This window comes from Anabrus simplex, chromosome 12, assembly GCF_040414725.1.
Source record: "Anabrus simplex isolate iqAnaSimp1 chromosome 12, ASM4041472v1, whole genome shotgun sequence".
NCBI classification, from domain to species: domain Eukaryota; kingdom Metazoa; phylum Arthropoda; class Insecta; order Orthoptera; family Tettigoniidae; genus Anabrus; species Anabrus simplex.
Window position 1 is genome coordinate 5,099,991 of NC_090276.1, and position 21,975 is coordinate 5,121,965.

The window sequence follows — 21,975 nt, forward strand, 5'->3', positions numbered from 1 at the left end:
TCAGAGCTCCGAAGACGGGAGCTAATAGAGCTAACCATTATGCTTCGAACTCAGATCGATTGATTATAGTGGTTGTGAAAATGACAAGCATTTCTTTTTCCTAAAATGACAAGCATTTCTTTTTCCTATGTCTGTTTTTTGAATTTGCTTTACATCGCACCGATAGAGAGGTCTTATGCCGACGATGGGAAGGCGGGTCCAGCAATATCGCCGCTCCCGGTAGTAAATATCGTATGGGTGGCGAATTGCTGGGTGCAAGGGTATCTGAAAAAAAGCCGGATTGGAGATCCAGTCTGATTCCCAGGTGATGTGCCAGGATCGAGGCCAGAGAGTGAGCTGGGTCTTTTAGTGAGAACTGGAGTCGGATGATGTAGGGTGTTCCATGGGTTAAGGTCGTAGGTGATGTGCGCTGCCCCTGACTCCTTCCGCAAGTACAGTATTACAGCTTTATTTTTTTGTGATCAGGCTTTGCAGAATCTGATCAAATATTACGATTCACGACTTACACAATGTGTTTGTCTTGTTATGTTTAAGGCAACTGCTCTTAAGTGAATATAAACTACACTCAATAAATATTTATGGGATCAGAAAAATAATAAAATGTTCCATGCTTGCTAGCAAATTAGTAATACAATAAATTATAGTTAAGAATGTTTCCTCATAACTATTGTCAGCAACGGAAATATTAATGCTGCAGGGAGAAGCATATTATGCATACAGTATTGCATGACGCAAACTAGGTTATGTTATAAATGAGGCTAGAAACAAATAATACATCTCCTACAGTCGTTCTCACTTGTCTGTCTGCTGGATCGAGGTTTGTGAGATTGATCCCGAGCATGCTTGGGATTAGTTTACTTGAAATTCACATAAATGTTAATGAATATAGAATTTTCACGACCGCATTGTAATCGATAACATAAATGTTGATTTTCTGAGGAAAGGAATACAGCCGAACCTCCGTAGAACGATTACCGATACAACGATAAACCCGGGTACAGCGATCATTTTATATGGTCCCGGCAGATTTCCTATGTTTACTGTGTTAATTACCCCTCATTAGAACGATGAAGTAATTTTAGGAACACCCTGTTATAACACAGACAAAGTTTGTCAAACCTCTCGACCTTCAGCGCTGTATTCTTAGAAGCTTCCCTACATACTTTGCTGGCAGTAAGTAGGTAGCGAATAGCCACAGTAAGCTGTGTTCAGCGGCAAGTAGCAAGAGTCAAAGAGCTCCTGTGTTTGAAACAGTGTTAACTGTTGTAGCCTGTACATTATTGAGCTTGAATTGCAGTCAGGTGTGTTGTGTTGAGCTTGTACGAAGTTTATTTACGTGATGTCCATGTGCAATCTGTAAATGTTTTAAGGTGATAAATATGTTTTGGACTTGCCTAATGAGATTTGGACAATGGCTGGATCTCTGAAACAGATGAGCTTAGAGACTAAACTGGAAGTTTTCAAAGACATTGATAATGGGATGAAACAGGTAGACGTGGCGAGGAAGTATGGACTTGCACAATCGACGTTGGCTACGTTCCTTAAAAAGCGGAAAAAATTGAAGAAGGTTTTCCAGGTGGCAAGTTTAACCCTTCAAGAAAAAGAATGAAGATGGCTGCTGCTGACAATGTGGAAAGTGCTACACTGTGGTGGTTTAATGAGATGCGTGCGCAGAACATTCCAATTAACGGCCCCTTGATATGTCAAAAAGCCTTAGATTTTGCAAAGTTGCTTGGTGATTCTAATTTTAAGGCAAGTAACGGGTGGCTGCAGAGGTTTCAGGAGCGGCATGGGATAATTTTAAAAGCGATTTCAGGCAAAGAAAAATTGGCTCCATTACGTGATGCAGAATGTTGGCGGAAAAATACCATTTGTAAACTGCTGGAAAAGTACGATCGTGAAAACATGTACAATGCAGATGAGAAGGGATTGTTTTACCAGCTGATGCCAGAGGAGAAAAATGTAAAGGAGGGAAGCAATCTAAAGAACGCCTAACGGTTCTTCTCTGCAGCAACGTGACGGGGAGACACAAGTTGATACCATTGTGTGATCGGAAAATCAGCAAACCCCTGGTGCTTCAAAAATATAAAAAGCTTACCAGGTAAGAGTACATTTTATCTTCCTTTAATTCATAAGTTGATACAGTACCAACCGTAGTCATTTCATGAGTATGCACGAAGAGTAGGTACATACAGTACTGTACTCTACCACATTAATTTTTAATATTTTCTAATTTTAAATGTGATTTTTTATTGTAGTCAATTATAAGGCAAATCAAAAAGCATGGATGACGCCTGCTCTCTTTAGTGAGTGGTTGCTTTCATTTGATAAGGAGATGGCAAGAAAAAAGAAGAAAATCGCATTGCTGGTGGATAACTGTAGTGCGCATAACAACATGCCAGCGTTGAAGAATGTTCAACTATGCTACTCCCCCCCCCCCCCCCCCCCTCACAACTGTACTTCGATCCTTCAGCCACAAGACATGGGAATAATTAAGAACTTCAAGACAAAATACCGTTCATGTCTAGTTCAACACGTGAAAGAAAGGTGGACAACCCATACAGTTTCAATGTGAAGCAGGCTTGTGACATGTTTGCTAGTTCCTGGAACAGTGTAGAGCCAAATGTGATTGCGAACTGCTGGGGGGAAAAAAGCATGGATTTCTGAAAGTGAAGATCTTGGTGAGAATGTTGTGCTGGATAAAGGAATACAGGATGATGTTCAAAGTGATCTTGAGGTGTATTCAGCAGTAACTAGGAAAACCATAGATGTATCAGTGGTTGAATATGTGTCAGTGGATGATGAGGCGTTGGTGTTTGAAGCATACACCGATGAATCTATCATCGAAGAGTTAAAGGGAGATTTGCCTGCTGACGATTCTGAAGATGACAGTCATGTGGTGTGAATGATCCTCCTCCTCTGATGGAACTAATCAGACAATTGGAAACCATCCAGCAAGTAGCATCTTAAATCCCCCAGTGTTCAGCGGAACAATTGATTGCATTAGAGGAAATAAAAACAATATTTACAAGAGAGTCATTAAGGAAAAAGAAACAAAGGAAAATAAGTGAATTCGTCTGTACAAAAGAGTAAGATACTCTACCAATAAATGGAGTGAACAAAGTGTGCTTTTAATGTTCTTTTTCTCCAGAAGAGTACTGTATATACTGCACTTTGCGGTGCAGTAGGGTACTACAGTACTGTAGGAGTCCCTATTTAACAAAACCTCATTATAACGATAACCCTGCTATAACAATATTAATTTTAAGGTCCCCTGGATATTGTTACATCGAGGTTTGACTGTATTGCTAAAAGACCTCGATTTTTATATTTTAACAGTCCCGAGTGTTCTGCAAGATAATGAAGAAATCAAAAAACACATATTAGGCCTATTGTACTCGTTTATGGTAAAGCATGTCAGAGAAAAATCTATAATAATAAAAGGAAGTGTTTGCCTGTGTGCGCTCGATGCCCAACCAAATCTATGGGACGTCGAGATTTGAAATTTTTAACATACGTGGGCACAGCATTTCATCGATCACTCATGGCTGTGTCAAAGAGCGATTTTTGCTTCATGAAATGAAGCCGTCAGCATCATCAGCAAGCAACTTTTATGGTTTAATAGAATCTAATGCGGTTGAATTTATAAGTGCAGGCAAAGCCACAGGCACGTGCTAGTAAAAAATAAAAATGCTTCCTAGAAATTGTATAGATGATGATGATGCTTGCTGTTTAAAGGGGCCTAATATCGAGGTCATCGGCCCCTAATGGTATGAAATGAAATAACAAAAAATTCAAATTCATCCACTGACTAAAATAAAATAAAAAATGTCATGAAGAATGAATGGATAGACATGAACCCTACAAAAAAAAATACAAAAACAAACAAGCAAACAAACAAACAAAAACAGTGGATCAGACTCAAAAAGAAGGTAGTTAATCAGAGTATTACTGACCAAGGGACAATTTATAAAGCACAATGATGCTTGATGTCTGAATGGGTGCTAAATTCACGTCTAAGGCCCCACAGAATGGTACATGTCGCGAGTAAAGTAGAACCATAGTATGTGTCATGTTGGGGTACTGATCAAAAGTAGCGAAGACTCACGGTGTTCCACACAAGATGGTACTACTCACAAGTATTGCAATTCGTACAGGGAACACAGACCTACGGTGTTTCTCACACAATGGCGCCACTCCTAGCCAACGCAAGCCGGTAAGGTTCCTCACCTAGGTGTACTAGTCATGGGCGCCGGTATTCCCGTGGTGTTCCTCACATAGTGGGTACCAATCACAGGCAACGCTGACCCACGGTGCCGCTCATATAGTGGTACAACTCACAGGCTGCGCCCAGACCCGCGGTGTTGCTCACATGGGTACAACGCACGGGTACTGGAATCCACCAGGCCAGGCTTTTAACTGCAACTAATTGCAAACCTATTTCGTACCAATTTAGTGATACTACTCACAAGTACATGCAACCCATGGTGTTCCCCGCATGATGGTACAAATCAAGAGTAGTTTCATGGTTCTAATTCAATCATCCCTTGGTCGCCCCTTGTAGTCGCCTCTTACAACAGGCAGGGGATACCGCGGGTGTATTCTACATGCGCGTCCCCCACCCGCAGGGGGTAGTGTGTTTAGTCCGTGAGAGGTATTTCATTTCCCTCAAGTCCGCCGGCAAGCCGGTTAGGACCCCCCTATCGGCCACCTGGAAGTATCACCTCTCCCCCTGCTTCGTGGAAATTGTATAGAACATTGGGTAATATTATATCACACCACACTTCACACAGATGTTAACGATTTATTTATCAGTAAATATCAGTAATTTCTTCTTTATTTACTAACTATGATCGTATTAATTCTCTACAAACAACTGATATTAAAACAAAAAATGTCAGTCATTGATTTACTTGGCTCTGATTGGCCAATTCCAATTAACCATACCTTCAACAATTTTCAGTGCAGCCAACACTAACGCAGATTTGAGCTTTGAAAGACATCATTAGTTTAAACGGGCGGGCTGTCGTTTAAAATAAACGAGTGCCGGAAACTGATGGAGAAAATGGAAGCAGGTTTAACCTACCTAGATACTAAAGTTAAACAGGTTTAATTTATACCACGTTTAACTCAATTTGGAGAAAATGGCCCTTAAACGGGTATGTAAATTCTGAAAAAGCTAATGTGCTCCTTGAGGACGCTCTTTATGATGACAAATTACAGACAAGTAATTTAAGCACATTAGAATGTATCAGGCAGTCTCCCTAGCTTGCTCTCATATTGCCTGGTTGTGGCCAAAGCCTTAACCACACCTCAGCTGTGGTTCAGCATTAATTGAACACCCTGTATATGACATTACCAAGATATGTCCAATATCAATCTCCCCATCTACTCAAGTTCAAAACAGACACGTATCTCTAACTGCGGTTATCATAAAAGAAATAAGACACACACACTTGATTCATGAATTTAAATGACTTACAGGTGGTGACATGGAAGATTCAGATGGTGCAGAGGTCTTGACAATCTTCCGAGGTGGCTCTTCATTGGGTGTCGATTTCACCTCATTACTAGTGCTCTGCACTGGCTCTTCTTCATCCTCAATAATCTCCTCCTCAAGCACCTTCTTCCTTCCAGAACTAAACACTGATCTGAAATATTAATAACAGGAGAATAACACATAACTGGGCTTACAAAGATTATTATTACCAAATACAAAAACCCATGGCCTATACAATCCTTCAAAGCCAAATGTAAAACAAACTCATAGTACTACATAGTCGTGGGACCTCCAGTTTAAGGAGGATTCTGAAGTACATTGGTGTGAATTTCTATTTTTAAAATCTGACAATGCACTGGCGTGGTTTTGAAACATGGCCAATTTGATGATGATGTCACTCGGTTATTATACAACTGCCTTAAAAGGCTTTGGGTCTGCCAAGGCAACTGTAACAGAACTAAATGACCTGTAGACAATCAAGTGTCACAACTGCTTAGGTATACTCCTTGGCTTTCATATCAACAGCTCTTGAATTACTATTCTCCCTACACCCTACTAATCTTCACATCAGTATTAATATTCTTCAAGACACCAGAACACCCAGATAAGAGATAGCAATGCTACTCCTACACTACAGGCTATATACAAACATGTTTATTCAGCTGACAGATTGTATGTCAGGATACATTAAACCCATCAAATATAGACAAGAAAAATGGTAGAGATACAACAGGAAAGAGAACTTTGGTTTAAGTCCTCTTGATATGTCCAAAGAGATAGTCACTAGTTGTAAACATAAAAGCAAAGTCATTTCCCAGAGCACATCCTGATTCACAAACATTGCTATTTGGTTGACGTCGCACTGACTCAAAGGCAAGTCTTACGGTTTTATAATCTATCAGTTTCATGTCTGTATTGATACTTGGTATTCACAATCACAAAGAATGGGTACCGTACACCTAATCAATACTTTATTATGTCTTGTTACTATTCAGTACTGGTTTCGACTTTCACAGAGGTTATCCTCAGCTGGTCATGAGATCTAAAGCTAACTTAATATATAATTTTAAAACATTACTAAATCTAATGAAGAATGAAGAATATGAGTGATAATATTAAAATGTACAATATACATTGATATGATGTGTCTTCTGGTTTAAAAAACCAGCATCGATAATATATGACATGTATATGTTACATAAAATTCTGGTGTACTGTTTGTGAGTAAGAGATAATTTGGTGAAATACAATAATATTTCTACACTTAAAATGTTTATAGCATTCTTGAGGTACACTTTGAAGTTTAGTTCATATTGGTGACTCGTTGCATAGATCTCATGACCAGCTGAGGATGACCTCTGTGAAGTTCAAAACCAGTACTGAATAGTAACAAGACATAATAAAGTATAGATTAGGTGGACGGTACCCGTTCTTTGTGATTTTGAAGTCTTACGGTGACAATGGGATAGGACGGGTTAGGACTGGAACGGAAGCGACCGTGACCTTGTTTAAGATGCCCCAGCATTTGCCTGGTGTAAAAATGGGAAGCTACAGAAAACCATCTTCAGAAATGCACATAGTGGGGTTCAAACCCAAAATCTCCAAAATGTACGCTGATCTATATCACCTGAACCAGGCACCCACACACTTGGTGCTTAACATCATCTACAGATGACAAACTTCTCTGACGTTGCATATGGCCATCCTCTTGAGCTCCCACTCCTCTACACATAGGGTACTTCTGAGTGAATCACTAATCCATCATCCTGTTGCCCAGGAGTGACAAACAATGATCACCATCTTTACTGATCCTGTGCAATTTTTGTTCCCAACCACATGGATCCATTTACAGTAGAACCCCAATAATTCGAAAATAGTTCATTCAAAATCTTACCTAATTTGAAGAAGCTCTCATACCCAGAAACATGAGGTATGGTTTTACATCTTTTTTTTTTAACTGTTTAATTCAAAATACGGATAATTCATAATTTGAAGAACAATGTCGAGCCCATTATCGAAATTGAGATTTTTATTTCAAAACTGCCTTTACATTTTAATAAAATAGTATTTTACAGAGTAATATAAGTTCAAAATTTATCCGCATCATGATAGAACACGTCTTCCAGAACGTGCAGGGATAGCTTTCCCCACTTTCACTCACTTTGGTGTGTCTACAGTGAGCTTCATATTTGCTAAGTTCAAGTGAAATCGTAATTCTCATGTTTTCAGCGTTTTAACAACGCCACAATATCATGTAGCAGGCAGTGTGCAGAGAAGAGAAATCTGTGAACAATGGCAATGCCGACAGCTGGCGATAAAGCATGGCTCATATAATCAATTCATACACACCGAACAATATTGTCAATGCCAATGAAACCACATTATTTTTATTGCCGAGCCCAAACAGACTTATGGTTTTAAAGCAGAGAAGTGCCAGCCCGGAAATCATACAAGGGTGGGGGTCACTGTACTGTGTTGCAATGCACACGGAAGCAAGAGATTTCATCCCCTCGACATAGGGTCACAGGAAAATCTGATAAGCCATGATGTTTTAAGGGTGTTGGGCACTTCCCGTACAAGTACAAGACATCTAAGCAATGCAAACGGTACGGTAATCCAAAAAATAAAGCATTTGCACAGGGGAGCCATCATAATTTATCCTCGTCTTTGAATCGTGTGTTTTTTCTCTCCTTGAGTGAGGTAATGTTTGCCAGTGATTTATCCCAGTTCATTATTTAAATAATGTAAATGCACCTTGTTCGAAACATTTCGGAAATAGTCTTTTCCATGGCATTTAGAAGGTTTAAATTCTGAACCAAGGTTACTGCATGCATTAATGGGTCTTAGAATGCTTTGTGACGCAGCAAGGGTTGGCGGCGATAAGGTTCCCGCAGACCCCGCAAGAGTGATTTTACATACTGATACAGCTACAGCACACAACACAGTCCAGTCTTAAGCCGCCATAGTGCACAGCTTCTTCCGTCAATAGGAGTACAATAGTTATTTCTGAAAGAATGTGGGTTTCCCAACCTGTACCAATAATAATCATCCCTTGCTGTCACAACAATCAACAACGCTTTTGAAGTAATTAGCCAGTTCTGAGAACCCGGTAGTCAGCGAAGATGCGGTAACAAAGACATCCTCCTTATCTAAACTCTAAATAATGAAGTTTTGAGCCTGTTTATAGCTCTTGGCAGTTAGTATAGTTAAGTAAGCTTATGATTGATGGTTGAGTTGTAAATTACTTGGTCCTAGGAACAAGATTATTTCTTAACCCTTTCCCGCCCGCATTTTCACTCCGCTTATCCCCAGGTTTCAACCTATTATTTAGCAAAAACTGAAACGGACCGTATTGTTTCAGAAAAAGTTAAATACAGTAAAAACTATTGATCACAATGAATTCAAATTTTCAATAACATCAGAAAATATACCATCACATCCATTTCTCTGTTTATTGAGTCATAATGTGTTTTTCACCCCCCGTTCCTCGTAATACTCGACACAGAGACAGTCTGCATTTGTCACATTCCCATGTTGTCTGAATCCCTCAAAACCAATAATCACGTGATTTTGGAAGTGGAATGATGCCCATGTATATAAGATTTTATTTCATCTGGGCAAGGGTCTTCCCAATCTGTTTTTATCTTACCGGAATGCGACTGTTTGAAGGCTGCATTGTTATATGCGCAATAGGCTATGTCACTGAATAGTTTTTCTCCTCCTAACATACGTAAAAAACAATCTCTTTTCCCTAATACTCTTTCCGAATTATGCGCAGGTCCACATCATCCATTTAATCATTCGGCGTAACAAAACGTAATATTTGTATTACCTGAATTGCCGTGGCATTGCCATCAGGTCCGATTTATCGATAATTTGTTTTCATTCATATCACTGTTATCACTAAAATTATCTTCGTTGATACATTATTCACTCATTAAAAATTCACATGCACCACTACTCAAGGATTGTGTGTCACTTTTTTCGCCCATATTCAGCTCAGTTTCAATATACGCGATATTCAATCCCGCCATGTTTACGAACGAAACAGCTGACCCGCGCTCGCGGAAGTTCAAGACCGTTGCCTAGGCAACGTCAAGACACATTATCTCTCTTCCTTTATTCCCTAAGACTTGTAGATTGCACTGCGTGTTCATAAATGCCTTATAAACACTTCACTGATGAGAAAAATAAATAAAAACTATCGCACAGATCGCAGATGAATGCAGATAATGCAGCCGGGCGGTAAGAACCAGAAGGCTAAATGAACAGTTGGGCGCTTTGGGCCGGAAAGGGTTAATATTGTGACGGTCAGCGTGTTTCGGTTACTATAATTGAATATGCATTTCTTGTGTGTGCGCTCGTACCACGTGTGTGTATTACTTTTATTCCTTCGGATTTGAAAACCAAATTGTGTAACTTCTCATCATTATTATTATTATTATTATCATCATCGTCGTTGCTGTTCATTGTAATAATATACAACCTTGTACTATGAAATAAACTTGCAACTTTCCTTATCAGGAAATGACGAGCCTATTTTCAATTATTGCCGCTATTGTTTGTGAATAACGAGAGAAGTGCCATGATGGGAAATCGTACAAAGACAGAGTCACTGTAGTGTGTTGTAATGAAGACGGAAGTGAGAGACTTTCTCCCCTCGTGATAGGAAAGTTCGAGAAGCCACGATATTTTAAGAGCATTGGGTACTTTCCGTGCAAGTACAGGGCATCTAAAGTGCATACAGTATAGTAATCCAATGAAGCAAGCACTTGCACAGGGAATCCAGCATAGATTTCTTCTCATCTTTTAACACGTTCCCTGCGGCAGTGAATTTCGATGACTTAATGTTACGTCGTATCGGCCCACCGGTGACCCGATGCTGCCTTTAGTTATTATCGGTTCGGGTCACCGGTGACCTGACGAATTTGACTTTGTTTACTCCCTAGTATTAAATCCTAAAGAATGCAAGTGCACTTGTTGTGTGCGTTATTGTTGAGGAGACATTCCAGTGTATTTATCTGTGCGACAGTGTTCCGATTCAACAATTGCGTGAAACAGAAATGACCCCGGAAATAATTGGGTCACCGGTGGGCCGATCAAAACTAGCAGTATGCCTCGATCCTTCACTTCAATTGGAACACTATGTTGCCATTAGTTAACAGAAATTCGTAACTAGGACGTAGTTACTTACTTCGCAATTATGGGAAATTCGCACCGACGGATAAGAGTAACATGTTTCGGGGCACATGGTGACCCGAACCGCACGGAACGTAATATAGGCCCACCCCAGTGCTGTCCTAACCCTCTTTCTTTTCCGTGCCACCGGTGTGTCAGAATGTGAAAGCTCCATACCTAAAAAAGGACTTGAAATTGCTTGTAAATATTATATACGGAAGATAGTAAATATGTCAATAACTATTCCAATAACCTCTATTGGCTTTCCTAAGAGCAATGTAGAAAGCAGATATCAGAAGGGTGGTACTCCTTAAACAACAATCTACTATCTGCGGGCAGCAACACTCTATTCTTCATTCACCGTAACCGCGCCAAGCGATTCCCGCGTAAAAATTTAGGTCAGACAACAATCGGGACTCAGGGTGACCCGAAGCGATATGAATGGAAGATGAAAAAAACTTCTTTCGGGTCACCGGTGGGCCGATCAAAACTAGCAGTATGCCTCGATCCTTTGCTTCAATTGGAACACTATGTTGCCATTAGTTAACAGAAATTCGTAACTAGGACGTAGTTACTTACTTCGCAATTCTGGGAAGTTCGCACCGACGGATAAGAGTAACATGTTTCGGGGCACATGGTGACCCGAACCGCACGGAACGTGTTAATCATGCTTTTTTTTTTTCTTTCTTTTGTTGCATGAGGTTATGTTTGGCAGTGAGTTATCCAAGTGCATTATTTGAATACTGTAAATGCACCTTGTTAGATACATTTTGGAAACAGTATTTTTCCATGACATTTGAAAGGTTTAAACTGTGAATCAAGGTTAACTGCATGCAATAAAAGGTCTTAGAATATTTTGTGATGCGGCAAGGGTTGGCATTTCTGCGAGCTGGCGGTTACTTCGAAATCACGTAATTCAAAGTTCGATTTTTGCGCCCCAACGACTTTGAATTAATGAGTTTTTACTGTAATTATCTTTTCTTTCCAATGTACTGTTTCTATCTACCACTTCCTTGGCCTTGCCCTTGGTCTACTTAGTTCCACTTTTAGGTTGAAGAGAAGATGTCTCAAAGAAGCCCACACACCTAGCTAGAGCCAGACTGGGTTTAAGCGGCCATCTAGTGGGGCGAGTCAGGCACAGTTGTCGTAAAACCAGAACAGGCCAGAAACCTGGTGAGTTGGCTCAGTGTACGACTCTGACGGAGCATACGAGAAAAAGCAAAAGTGATTTTCACATTTAATCAGAACACAATTTGCTTTACGTCGCACCGACACAGATAGGTCTTATGGTGACGATTGGATATGAAAGGCCTACAAGTGGGAAGTAAGCGGCCGTAGCCTTAATTATGGTACAGCCCCAGCATTTGCCTGGTGTGAAAATGGGAAACCACTGAAAACCATCTTCAGGGCTGCAGGCAGTGGGGGTTGGAATAAACTCTCCCGGATGCAAGCGCACAGCTGCGAGCCGAGTCAGAACACACGGCAAAGAAATCAGACATGAAATAGTGACATTTGTGATTCCCTACAAGATTGGTAATTTAGTCGAAGTTGCCCATAACGGAACCTGGATTAAGTGGAAACTTGTCTTTATCGCAATTTTTTATTTTTGTTCCAAAGAAAGTGTGTTAAAATTCATGTAAATTAACTTTGATTAAAGGGAAACTGTCTAATGTGGAAAAGGAAAGGAAGATAGGATCTGAATATTGCTTACTGTTCCATCATTGATTAGTGGTAGTGTGCCAGACTCATGATTCCAAGTTCACTGGTTCGAGAGTTATTATTATTATTATTATTTTTTTTTTACAAGTTGTTTTACGTCGCACCAACAGAGATAGGTTTTATGGCGATGATGGAACAGGAAAAGGCTAGGAGTGGGAAGGAAGTGGCCATGGCCTTAATTAAGGTACAGCCCGAGCATTTGCCTGGTGTGAAAATTGGAAACCACGGAAAACCACCTTCAGGCCTGCTGACAGTGGGGCTCAAACCCACTATCTCCCAGATGCAAGCTCTTAGCTGCGCGCCCCTAACCGCACAGCCAGCTTTCCCAGTTATAAAGTATGGAGCCAAGATTAAGTCATCTCAACCATCAGAACAGACTGATAATGTGGAAACAAGCGGATTATTCTCAACGAGTTCTGAGAGCAAATTAACCAAACTTTGAAATAGGTATAGAAGCAATGATTACTAAAATGTTAAGCGACAGTGACAGCGATCCAGATTACAGATAGAAAGTGATGATGAAACAGATTCAGAAGAGGAAGCGGTTGATGGTGGAGGGGAGGACATAGAAACATGTAAAGATGATCTAACAAGTATGTATTTTGGACATCAAAATACAAATTTATGTTTTGAGCTTTCCAGTAATTTGTTTCTTTAAAGGAATGACATAGCAATGAATTAATCATTGAGTTTCCAGATTTTTGAGAAAAATATGAAGGTGCCAATTTTTGGAGCTTCATTTTAGTAATTTGTAATTTTGTTCTCGATTTGCAACTTTTTCTCCCAAGTTTTGCTGCGACATGTTTTGAAAACATATGTTTCAAGTAATTAAGTTCCATAAACAACAACAAAGTAAAAAATCATAATAATATTATTGACTTTACGTCCCTCTAACTACTTTTAACGGTTTTCGGAGACGCCAAGGTGCCGGAATTTAGTCCCTCAGGAGTTCTTTCACGTGACAGTAAATCTATTGACACGAGGCTGATGTATTTGAGCACCTTCAAATACCACCGGACTGAGCCAGGATCGAACTTGCCGAGTTCGGGTCAGAGGGCCAGCACCTCAACCGTCTGAGCCACTCAGCCCGGCAAAGAAAGAAATCATTGTATAATAATAAATTTATGGAGCCTGACCGATACCATAAGTAAAAAAGTAAACTCGTGTCCTCATCCTGAGGTGGTGCAGCTCTTTTCAGGCAAACTGCATGTAACATATGAACCACATACCAGCCCTCCTGCCATTCTTAAATTTCTGGCAGTACCGGGAATCGAACCCAGGTCCCCGCAGATGGCGGCTAATAGTGCACACCATAATGCTATGGAGGCGGACGACAGACACCATAATAACAGTTACGTTACAAAAATATATAATACCAGCTTAGGGTTAACTGAGCTAGGTCGCTTTTCCATTCCTAACTCTTTCCCATCCTTGCATCGCCAAAAACCTTTAATGTGTTAGTGTGTTGTTAAATCGCTAGCAAGAAAGAAAGAAATTTAAAAACCCAGAATCAGAATTAATTTATATCCCAATCAATTCGTTGTATTTCTCAACTTAAAAACAGCGTTCATATTATAAAAGGGTTTACAATGGCTGTACCTGATGAACTTCTCATCCTCTTCTTGCTGCTGCTCCTCCAGTTTCTTCATCAGCTCCCTGTTGTCGAACTGTGACAGTAGAGAGTCGTAGTCCACAGAACGCTGGCGTCTGTTCAAATCTCGCAGCTCTTCCAGGGACTCCAGGAGCTCCAGTTCTTGTTTTGATTGTTTCGTACGGTTCTCCAAGAGCTGAGGAGTTTATTGTACATTAATATCTTCTATAACAACTTCTGTAACCAGTGGACATTATTATGTTAAATAATAATAATAATAATAATAATAATAATATGAAAATCAATATTTCCATGTGTAAAGTGATATCAGAAGGGGTAAGAAATCTTGAGAGGATTGAATGTCAGATAGGGAATACAAAATTGGAACAGGTGCATCATTCCAAGTACCATACGAAATATGATTATTCTCCCAGGATGGTCGAACCCTTTGTCTACGGGGTCGGTTAAGAGGTGAGATGAATCCGTTATGGCAGGTTTTTATGACCGGATGTCCTTCTTGATGTCAACCTCATCAGAGGAGTTAATGAGATAAAATGAATGACGTGATATATGATAGTAGGAAGAGAGAGGGTGAAATCCGGTGCCAGCACGTAACCTACTCCTGTCGAATTGCACCAAGGGGTCTGCTCAAGGCTTAACGTCCCCATCCGACAGACGAATCACCACCAACAGTGTCATATGTCCCCAATCCATATGAGCAATGTGGGGAGATCTGGAATTTAATCCAGGCTTTTGAAAAGAAATCTAGAGATTAGAAATTGTATACCACCACCTCCCCTACCCTGCCAGCCAACATTCTGATGGTGAAATCTTTTTCAACCAACGGGACTCGACCGGCTATGGTGTCTGACTGTTTAGAATTCAACGCCGTAACGATCATGGCTACTAGGCGGGCTTTTTTTCTCCCAGGATGGAAGTATAGTTAAGTACAGTAGAACCTCGATTATACATTCCCGAAAAACTACATATTCCCGTATTATTCATTCAAATTAGTGGTCCCGTGAGCATCCTAATTAAATCATGTTGTAAAAATCCCACATTATCCGTTCCTCGAAGAAACGATTTCCCGGATCAACCGTCCAGAAATTTCAGTCCCATCAACACTAAATTCCCAATCACACATTTTTCAAGAAACTGTATATCACGAAAGGACGCCTACGGCATACTTACGGATCTTGGTGTTGACGTCCCGTCATTGCGGTAATTTGAGAAAGTGCTGTACTGGAAAAGCGATCGGCGGTAAACTTGCATAAGGGATCATCTTCGCATCGCATTCTGATAGTATTGTTTAGTGAATCCTCAGAAATCACAAAGCAGAAAGTGCCCACAACAATTGGGAACAGACAGAACGCATTTTGACAGCTCTATTAGAAGATGGAACAAGTTTCGTCAAATGTCTGTACTTGCAAAACGTCTTAATTCTTTTTTTAAATTTTTTCGTGTGTACCGCCGAACAGGTTTTCGGCATTTCCCCCAGGGCACTGTGTAGTCACTGGGCTTTCAGGCAAGAATCGAAACTGCTCCTTCTTAAGTTTGAGTCCCACTGTCGGCAGCCCTGAAGATGGTTTTCCGTGGTTTCCCATTTTCACACCAGGCAAATGCCGGGGCTGTAGCTTAATTAAGGCCACAGCCAATTCCTTCCACTTCCTAGGCCTTTCCTATCCCATCGCCGCCATAAGACCTATCTGTGTCGGTGCAACGTAAAGCAAATAGCAAAAAAAAATAACTCCTTCTTTAGTAACACAAATTTAGTATTTTAATATTATCGTATAGACAATTATGCTATTGAGACCAGAACGGATGTTGCACCTTACATACATAAAACCATGGGATGTTTAGGGATTGCCTATTAGTGTTTTCGTCCTAATATAAGACTGGGAATTTCACGTTTTTGTGTTAAAATATTTTATTTGCGCACGTTACATTTTAAAACTTTGTATCATTTTGCACTTGTACCGGTACTGGCTTGTACAGTGAGATGATACAGATGTTGATTTCCATAGGGAACATGAAATATTTGTCCTGAAAGCATAAATTTATAATACCAATATAATGATCCATTATTGGACATTATAAATTTTCCAGCTAACTCATTCTTGGTTGCCTGCATTTCGCCCCTGTATGCTAAGTTGGGCACATCAGTTGGTACTTAGCACGCCCAGCAAGACGCAAGGCTAGTGCATACCGTGGAGGAACGAACGAACAAAGTTAGGCCGATAGCTAAACTAGTAGCTCTTAGGCCTTTTGTTACTTGTTGTTGAATATTTATTTTGTATGAGTTTGTATGTGTTGTACATACGTTTTGATTATTGTTGACTTCGGCGCAGAGACTGCCAGACCCACAAGGGGGACCAACCCAGGGAGAGGACCCGCACCGAACCCCCCTATAGTCTTTCCCTGCTATCCCCTGTTTACTGAAATCGGGTTTTGTACATAGTATTTACATTTACATTTAGTTATTTACAATTTATATAATTTTCTTGTTGTTTTGATGAGCCTCTTCTTTGGCTGTATGTATTTGCAAAACATAATTTTTGTCAAGTATTTCAATATAACAACACAATTACACATTGTAAAATTTACATTACATATATTTATACAATTATTGTTTCTTCTTTGTATGCCTCTTGTTTGCTTTGGTCTTTCTGTCCTTTTCATAACATTAGTTGTGTGTTTGTAAACATCTGTAGTAGTACTACTGAGCATTGTTTGTTTGAAATCTCATTCATAGGTCGTAGTGGTCACTGTGTTAGTGGGCCAGTCAGTGTTGTCAACAATGTAGTAGAAGTAAATATGTGGTCACTGATCTTTTGGTCACATCTAGGGGGCGTTTTACTATTGAATACATACTTCTGTATTGAATGGAATATCTAACAGTAATAATATTAATAATAATAAATTAGTGGCAAATATAATAGTAAATAATGTTAATAATTATGATGCTGATATTAATAATAAATTTATTTTGTATATTTTCAATAATATTGTTGTACTTCATAATATTAATAATAGTGATAGCCGTAATAGTAATGATAATAATAATAATATTAATAATATTAATAATAATAATAATAATAATAATAATAATAATAATATGATAGTAGTAGTAGTAATAGTAATAATAATAGTAATAATAATAATAATAATAATAATAATAATAATAATAATAATAATAATAATAATAATAATAATAATAATAATAATAATAATAGTGATCTTGATAACCATCATGTAAGTTGATTTGTAGCACTTATTCGGCAAAATGGTTTAATCACTGACATTTACACTGGACATGGTTGCTGCAATTATTTCAGGTACAAGTGGGGTAGGATCAGTTCACCAATGTGTGATTGTAACCTGGAAGAACAGACGATTGAGCACCTGGTTCAACGCTGTCCTCTTCATTTGTACCCTGGCACTCCTGATGATTTGTTCGCTCTCACACCTGGTTTATGTGAATGGCTGAGAAGGATGGACTTTAAAGTTTGATTTTGCCTTGTGTGTATATATATATTTTGTATAAAATCATCATACGATTAGTCCGACTCGTTGGCTGAATGGTCAGCGTACTGGCCTTCAGTTCAGATGGTCTCGGGTTCGATTCCCGGCCGGGTCGGGGATTTTAACCTTAATTGGTTAATTCCAGTGGCTCGGGGGCTGGGTGTTTGTGCTGTCCCCAACATCCCTGCAACTCACACACCACACATAACACTATCCTTCACCACAATAACACACAGTTACCTACAAATGGCAGATGCCGCCCACCCTCAACGGAGGGTCTGCCTTACAAGGGCTGCACCCGGCTAAAAATAGCCACATGAAATTATTATACCATACGATTAAATAAATAAACTTAGTATTTTGTGACAGCACTTGTGGTGCCTATGTTGGCCGGTACAGTAATCAGGTGATGTGTCACCGTGGCCAGGAGCATCTTGAGCTGTTATCCCTTGTGATTGTTGAGACTATGGGGCGGTGACAATGGAAAGTTGGTGGAAGTTATGTGATGGATGGAGGGAAGAGATGAGAGTTTTCAGTTGTGCAGTTGTCATTTAGGATTGCAGTGGCTAGGTGATAGTGGGAGGGCTTCTCTTAATATAGGATTGTTATGGAGGGTGCCTCTTGTCAAATACTGGAGGCGTAATTTGTGTAGATATGATGTAATTTTTGGGAAGGTATAGCAAGGAGTGAAATTGGCGGAAGGTGTGTCTAAAGGTAGATGGTGTGCTATACGTATAGCATGACGGTCGAGTCTATTGAGTCTTACGTATTCCGTTGGGTGGGCAGTAATCCATGTCAGGGAGGCGTAAGTTATTAAGGGTCGGATGAAAGTCTTATAAACGTTAATTATTTGGGTGGGTTTTAGTTTCCATGTGAAACCCGTCAGGGATCTGAGTGCTCGGAAATGGTTAATAGCTTTTCTATGGATATCTGCCAGGTGGAGATTCCACTGCAGATTATTTTGAAATTTAATTCCTAAGTATGTTTGTCGGTTAGTTTCAATAAAGTGTATATTATACATTGTTATGTGGAATTTGTGACGTGCAGGACAGAGATGGGATTTATTTCGGAAAACTATGAACTGGGTCTTGGTAGGATTGATGGAAATGTGCCACTGGTTGAGCCAGGTTTCAAGAGTGTTCAATATATTTCTGTAGTCTATTGTTGAGAGATGTAAAGGTAGGGCTGAAGGCTAGTATTGCAAGGTCATCAGCATATTGGTAGAGTCATAATGGTGGTGCTGGGTGCAGGATATCGTAAGTGTATAGTGTATATAAGAAAGGAGAGAGTGGAGAGCCTTGAGCAAGACCTGAGGTTATGGGGAAAATGTACTAATGGGTTCCGTTTATATTAATTACGGCTTTCCTACATTTAAGGTAATTAAACATCAATCTTATGATGGTGGTGGGGAGAGGAAGGTGACTAATTTTGAATATAAGTCCTTTGTGCCAGACAGAATCGAAGGCTTTGTTAACATCTAGGCACATTAGAGCGGCTGGTTGGTGGGTCTTTATGTAGGTGTTTACGGAGGACGTGATGTGGAAGAGGTGGTCTTGGGTGGAAAAGTGTGGTCGGAAGTCGGCTTGGGAGGATGGGAGGAGGCTGAGAGAGTGTAAATATCTTGACATTCTTTTATATAGTATTTCTTCAAAAATTTTACTGAGAACTGTGAGGAGTGGAATTGGTCTATAGGAATGAATGTTGGACGGGAGCTTGTTGGGTTTTAGGAATAATAATATGATAGATTTACCCCAGTGTTCTGGAAAAAAACCAGTGTATAGCATAGTGTTATAGAGAGAACAGAGTATGTTGATTAGGATGAGTGGGACTTCTTTAATGTGACGGTAAGTGATTATCTGGACCAGGAGCGGTGTTATGTTTGTAACATAGGAAGTTTTGGATTTCTTGAGGGGTGATTGGAGTGTTAAGTGGGTGGGTGAATCTACTTCTCGGAAATGACTGAAGGAGGTTTGAAGATGAGGGAGCTCTGGGTTATTATATTGGGAGTATTGTAGGTTCTTCAGGATGTTCGTAATATGGTATTTGTAGGGGAGAAAAGACTTGAGAATAGTGGTCGGCAAAGACGCCTGCCTTTTCTTTATATGTAGTACGAGGGTTGGGAGCGACATGTATAGGATTGGTAGGTCGAGGTTTGTGAGTTTTGGTCAGTCTTTGAAATGTAGTCCAGAATTTGTTGGAGTCGTGCATATCACATAGTTCTGAACATGCGGTAGTCCATTGTTTTTGTTTTATTGCTTTAATGTATGAGCGTGCGTGTCTTAGTGTTCTTCTGTGTTCGCGTAAAGTTGTATTGTCACGAGTACGTGCGTAGTAGTTGTACAGTTCGTGGGCTAGTTTTAATAATGATAGTGCTTGGCGGGGGGGGGGGAATTGGGGGTTTTGTAGGGTGGTATGAATGTCTCGGAATGTGTCGTTGGTCAACTGTTATTATTACTTGCTCTTCTAGACTGATTAGTGTGTGTAGGTTCGGGATGGATGTGGGAGGAGGGGAATGTTGGAGCAGATCTGTTACTGTGTGGTGGTATTGTTGCCAGTTGGTTTGAAAATAACGTCTGGTGGGAGGCGGGCGAGTATATTGGTTATGTAATGTGTAGGATATATTAGGGATGGTAATGATTGCTGGTGCGTGGTCAGAGTCTATATATAGAGCTTTTTCTATTACTGGGTTGGTGGAGAGGGAGGGTGATAAGATAAGAAGGTCAGAAGTAGAGTTGGAAATAGGACGGGTGTGGAAGGGGAAAGGAATCTGTACTCCCCGGATTTGAGAGATGACTGTATTAAAATCATTAGATTGTGTTACATTATAAGAATTGATATTAATGTCGGCTATAAATATGTAATTATGAAAAGTGCGTCTATGTACTGTATTTAATGAAATCTACTGGTGGGGGCGATCTGGGTGTAAGGTACATTGTTACTATTGCTATAGTGGTATTGTTTGGAAGATATGTTTCTATTATTAAGTATTCTGTGAAGTTATTCGTAAAATTAAAAGAGGAAGATTTAGTTGTTATATGCTTTCTGATTTCTGCGGCTACTCCTCCACGAGCCTGTCCTGGTCTATCCGCTCTGTAGAGGTGGTATAACGTAAAATGTGGCCTTTGTTTTGGAGTCAGAAAAGTTTCATTTAAGATAAATATATCCGGGTCGTACAGCGAAAGGAAATTGTCCAGTAGAGCATGGCTAGTGTTCAAAAAACCGATGTTAGTGTAGTATATTTTAACCATTAATTAATTATGGGGACAGCGTTTAAGGGAAAAATTGCACAGTGCATCTTATTCCCCGAGTACGCTACATCCACGTGCGTGTTAAACACCAGTCGCGCTGCTAGCTGGACTTGGGATAGAATATTAGGACGATTAATTTTTTTCTTTTTTTTTTGCTATTTGCTTTACGTCGCACCGACACAGATAGGTCTTATGGCGACGATGGGATAGGAAAGGCCTAGGAATGGGAAGGAAGCGGCCGTGGCTTTAACTATGGTACAGCCCCAGCATTTGCCCGGTGTGAAAATGGGAAACCACGGAAAACCATCTTCAGGGCTGCCGACAGCGGGATTCGAACCCACTATCTCCCGATTACTGGACACTGGCCGCACTTAAGCGAGCTATCGAGCTCAGTAGGACGATTAAAGGAAAGGATGTTCTGCAACACCATACTTATGAATCGTATGATGTTCTCAGAGCTGGGGGAGGGGAGTGCGGATGAGGGAGCGAGGGTGGGAAGATCCTGGAAGATAACTGGGACTACGGATTCTGGTTGGGTTGGGTCTGGGGCGGGCTTTACACTTATAGGAGAAAGTTGGATGTGGAAGGTTACAATTGACACACTTCGGAGACGACTTATTAGCACAATTTTGAGTAGGATGCTCCTGTCCACAAACAGCACATACCTCTGGGTGCACGCAAGGGGTGCCTGGAGCATGGTCGTACCTCTGGCATCCCTGGATAGTATCCGTATCAGGGAAGTTGGACCCTGGTTGTTTCGGATCCTGATGACCTTGTAGATCTGATGACCTTCTAGTTTTAACTGGGCGGCGATCTTGTTCTCTGTCCAGTCCCGTTCCACTTGGTAGGCCATCACTGATAGAATTGGTGAGGGGCGAGAGGGAGGAGCTCACCTGGTTGGAGCCTGCTAAGTGATGTTGACTGCCCTCGTGAGCGAACCAAATTGTTGAACTCCGATGGCTGTTGTTAGATGGTTGTAGAACGGCTTTGAGGTACGTTCACTGAAGTAGCCGTCCCGTGTTAGTTGTATTTCTATTTCATAGCTGGCGAAATTCGAGGTGAACCTTGTAATTATTTGATATATAGCTCTAGTACTGGCTTTAGCTGGGTCTATGTGCATCAGCTTGACGACGTAGAAATGTGGTGGTGGCATGGGCACCGGGGGTCACTATACTTCTCTGCTTGATGGAGGGTGCCACCAACGCAGGGTTCTTAGC

The 21,975-nt window shown here is 40.4% G+C and overlaps 1 protein-coding gene across 1 annotated transcript in view; it reads right to left on the reverse strand.

Annotated features, from left to right (window-relative positions):
* The window catches only part of LOC136884348 (splicing factor YJU2), a 59,338-nt gene that overhangs the window by 18,690 nt on the left and 18,673 nt on the right, over positions 1 to 21,975 (reverse strand). The window contains exons 5-6 of the mRNA XM_067156461.2: positions 13,997 to 14,184; positions 5,483 to 5,651 (exon numbers count right to left, since the gene is read on the reverse strand). Coding sequence (XP_067012562.1) covers positions 5,483 to 5,651; positions 13,997 to 14,184 — 357 coding nt within the window. The remainder of the gene's footprint in view (positions 1 to 5,482; positions 5,652 to 13,996; positions 14,185 to 21,975) is intronic.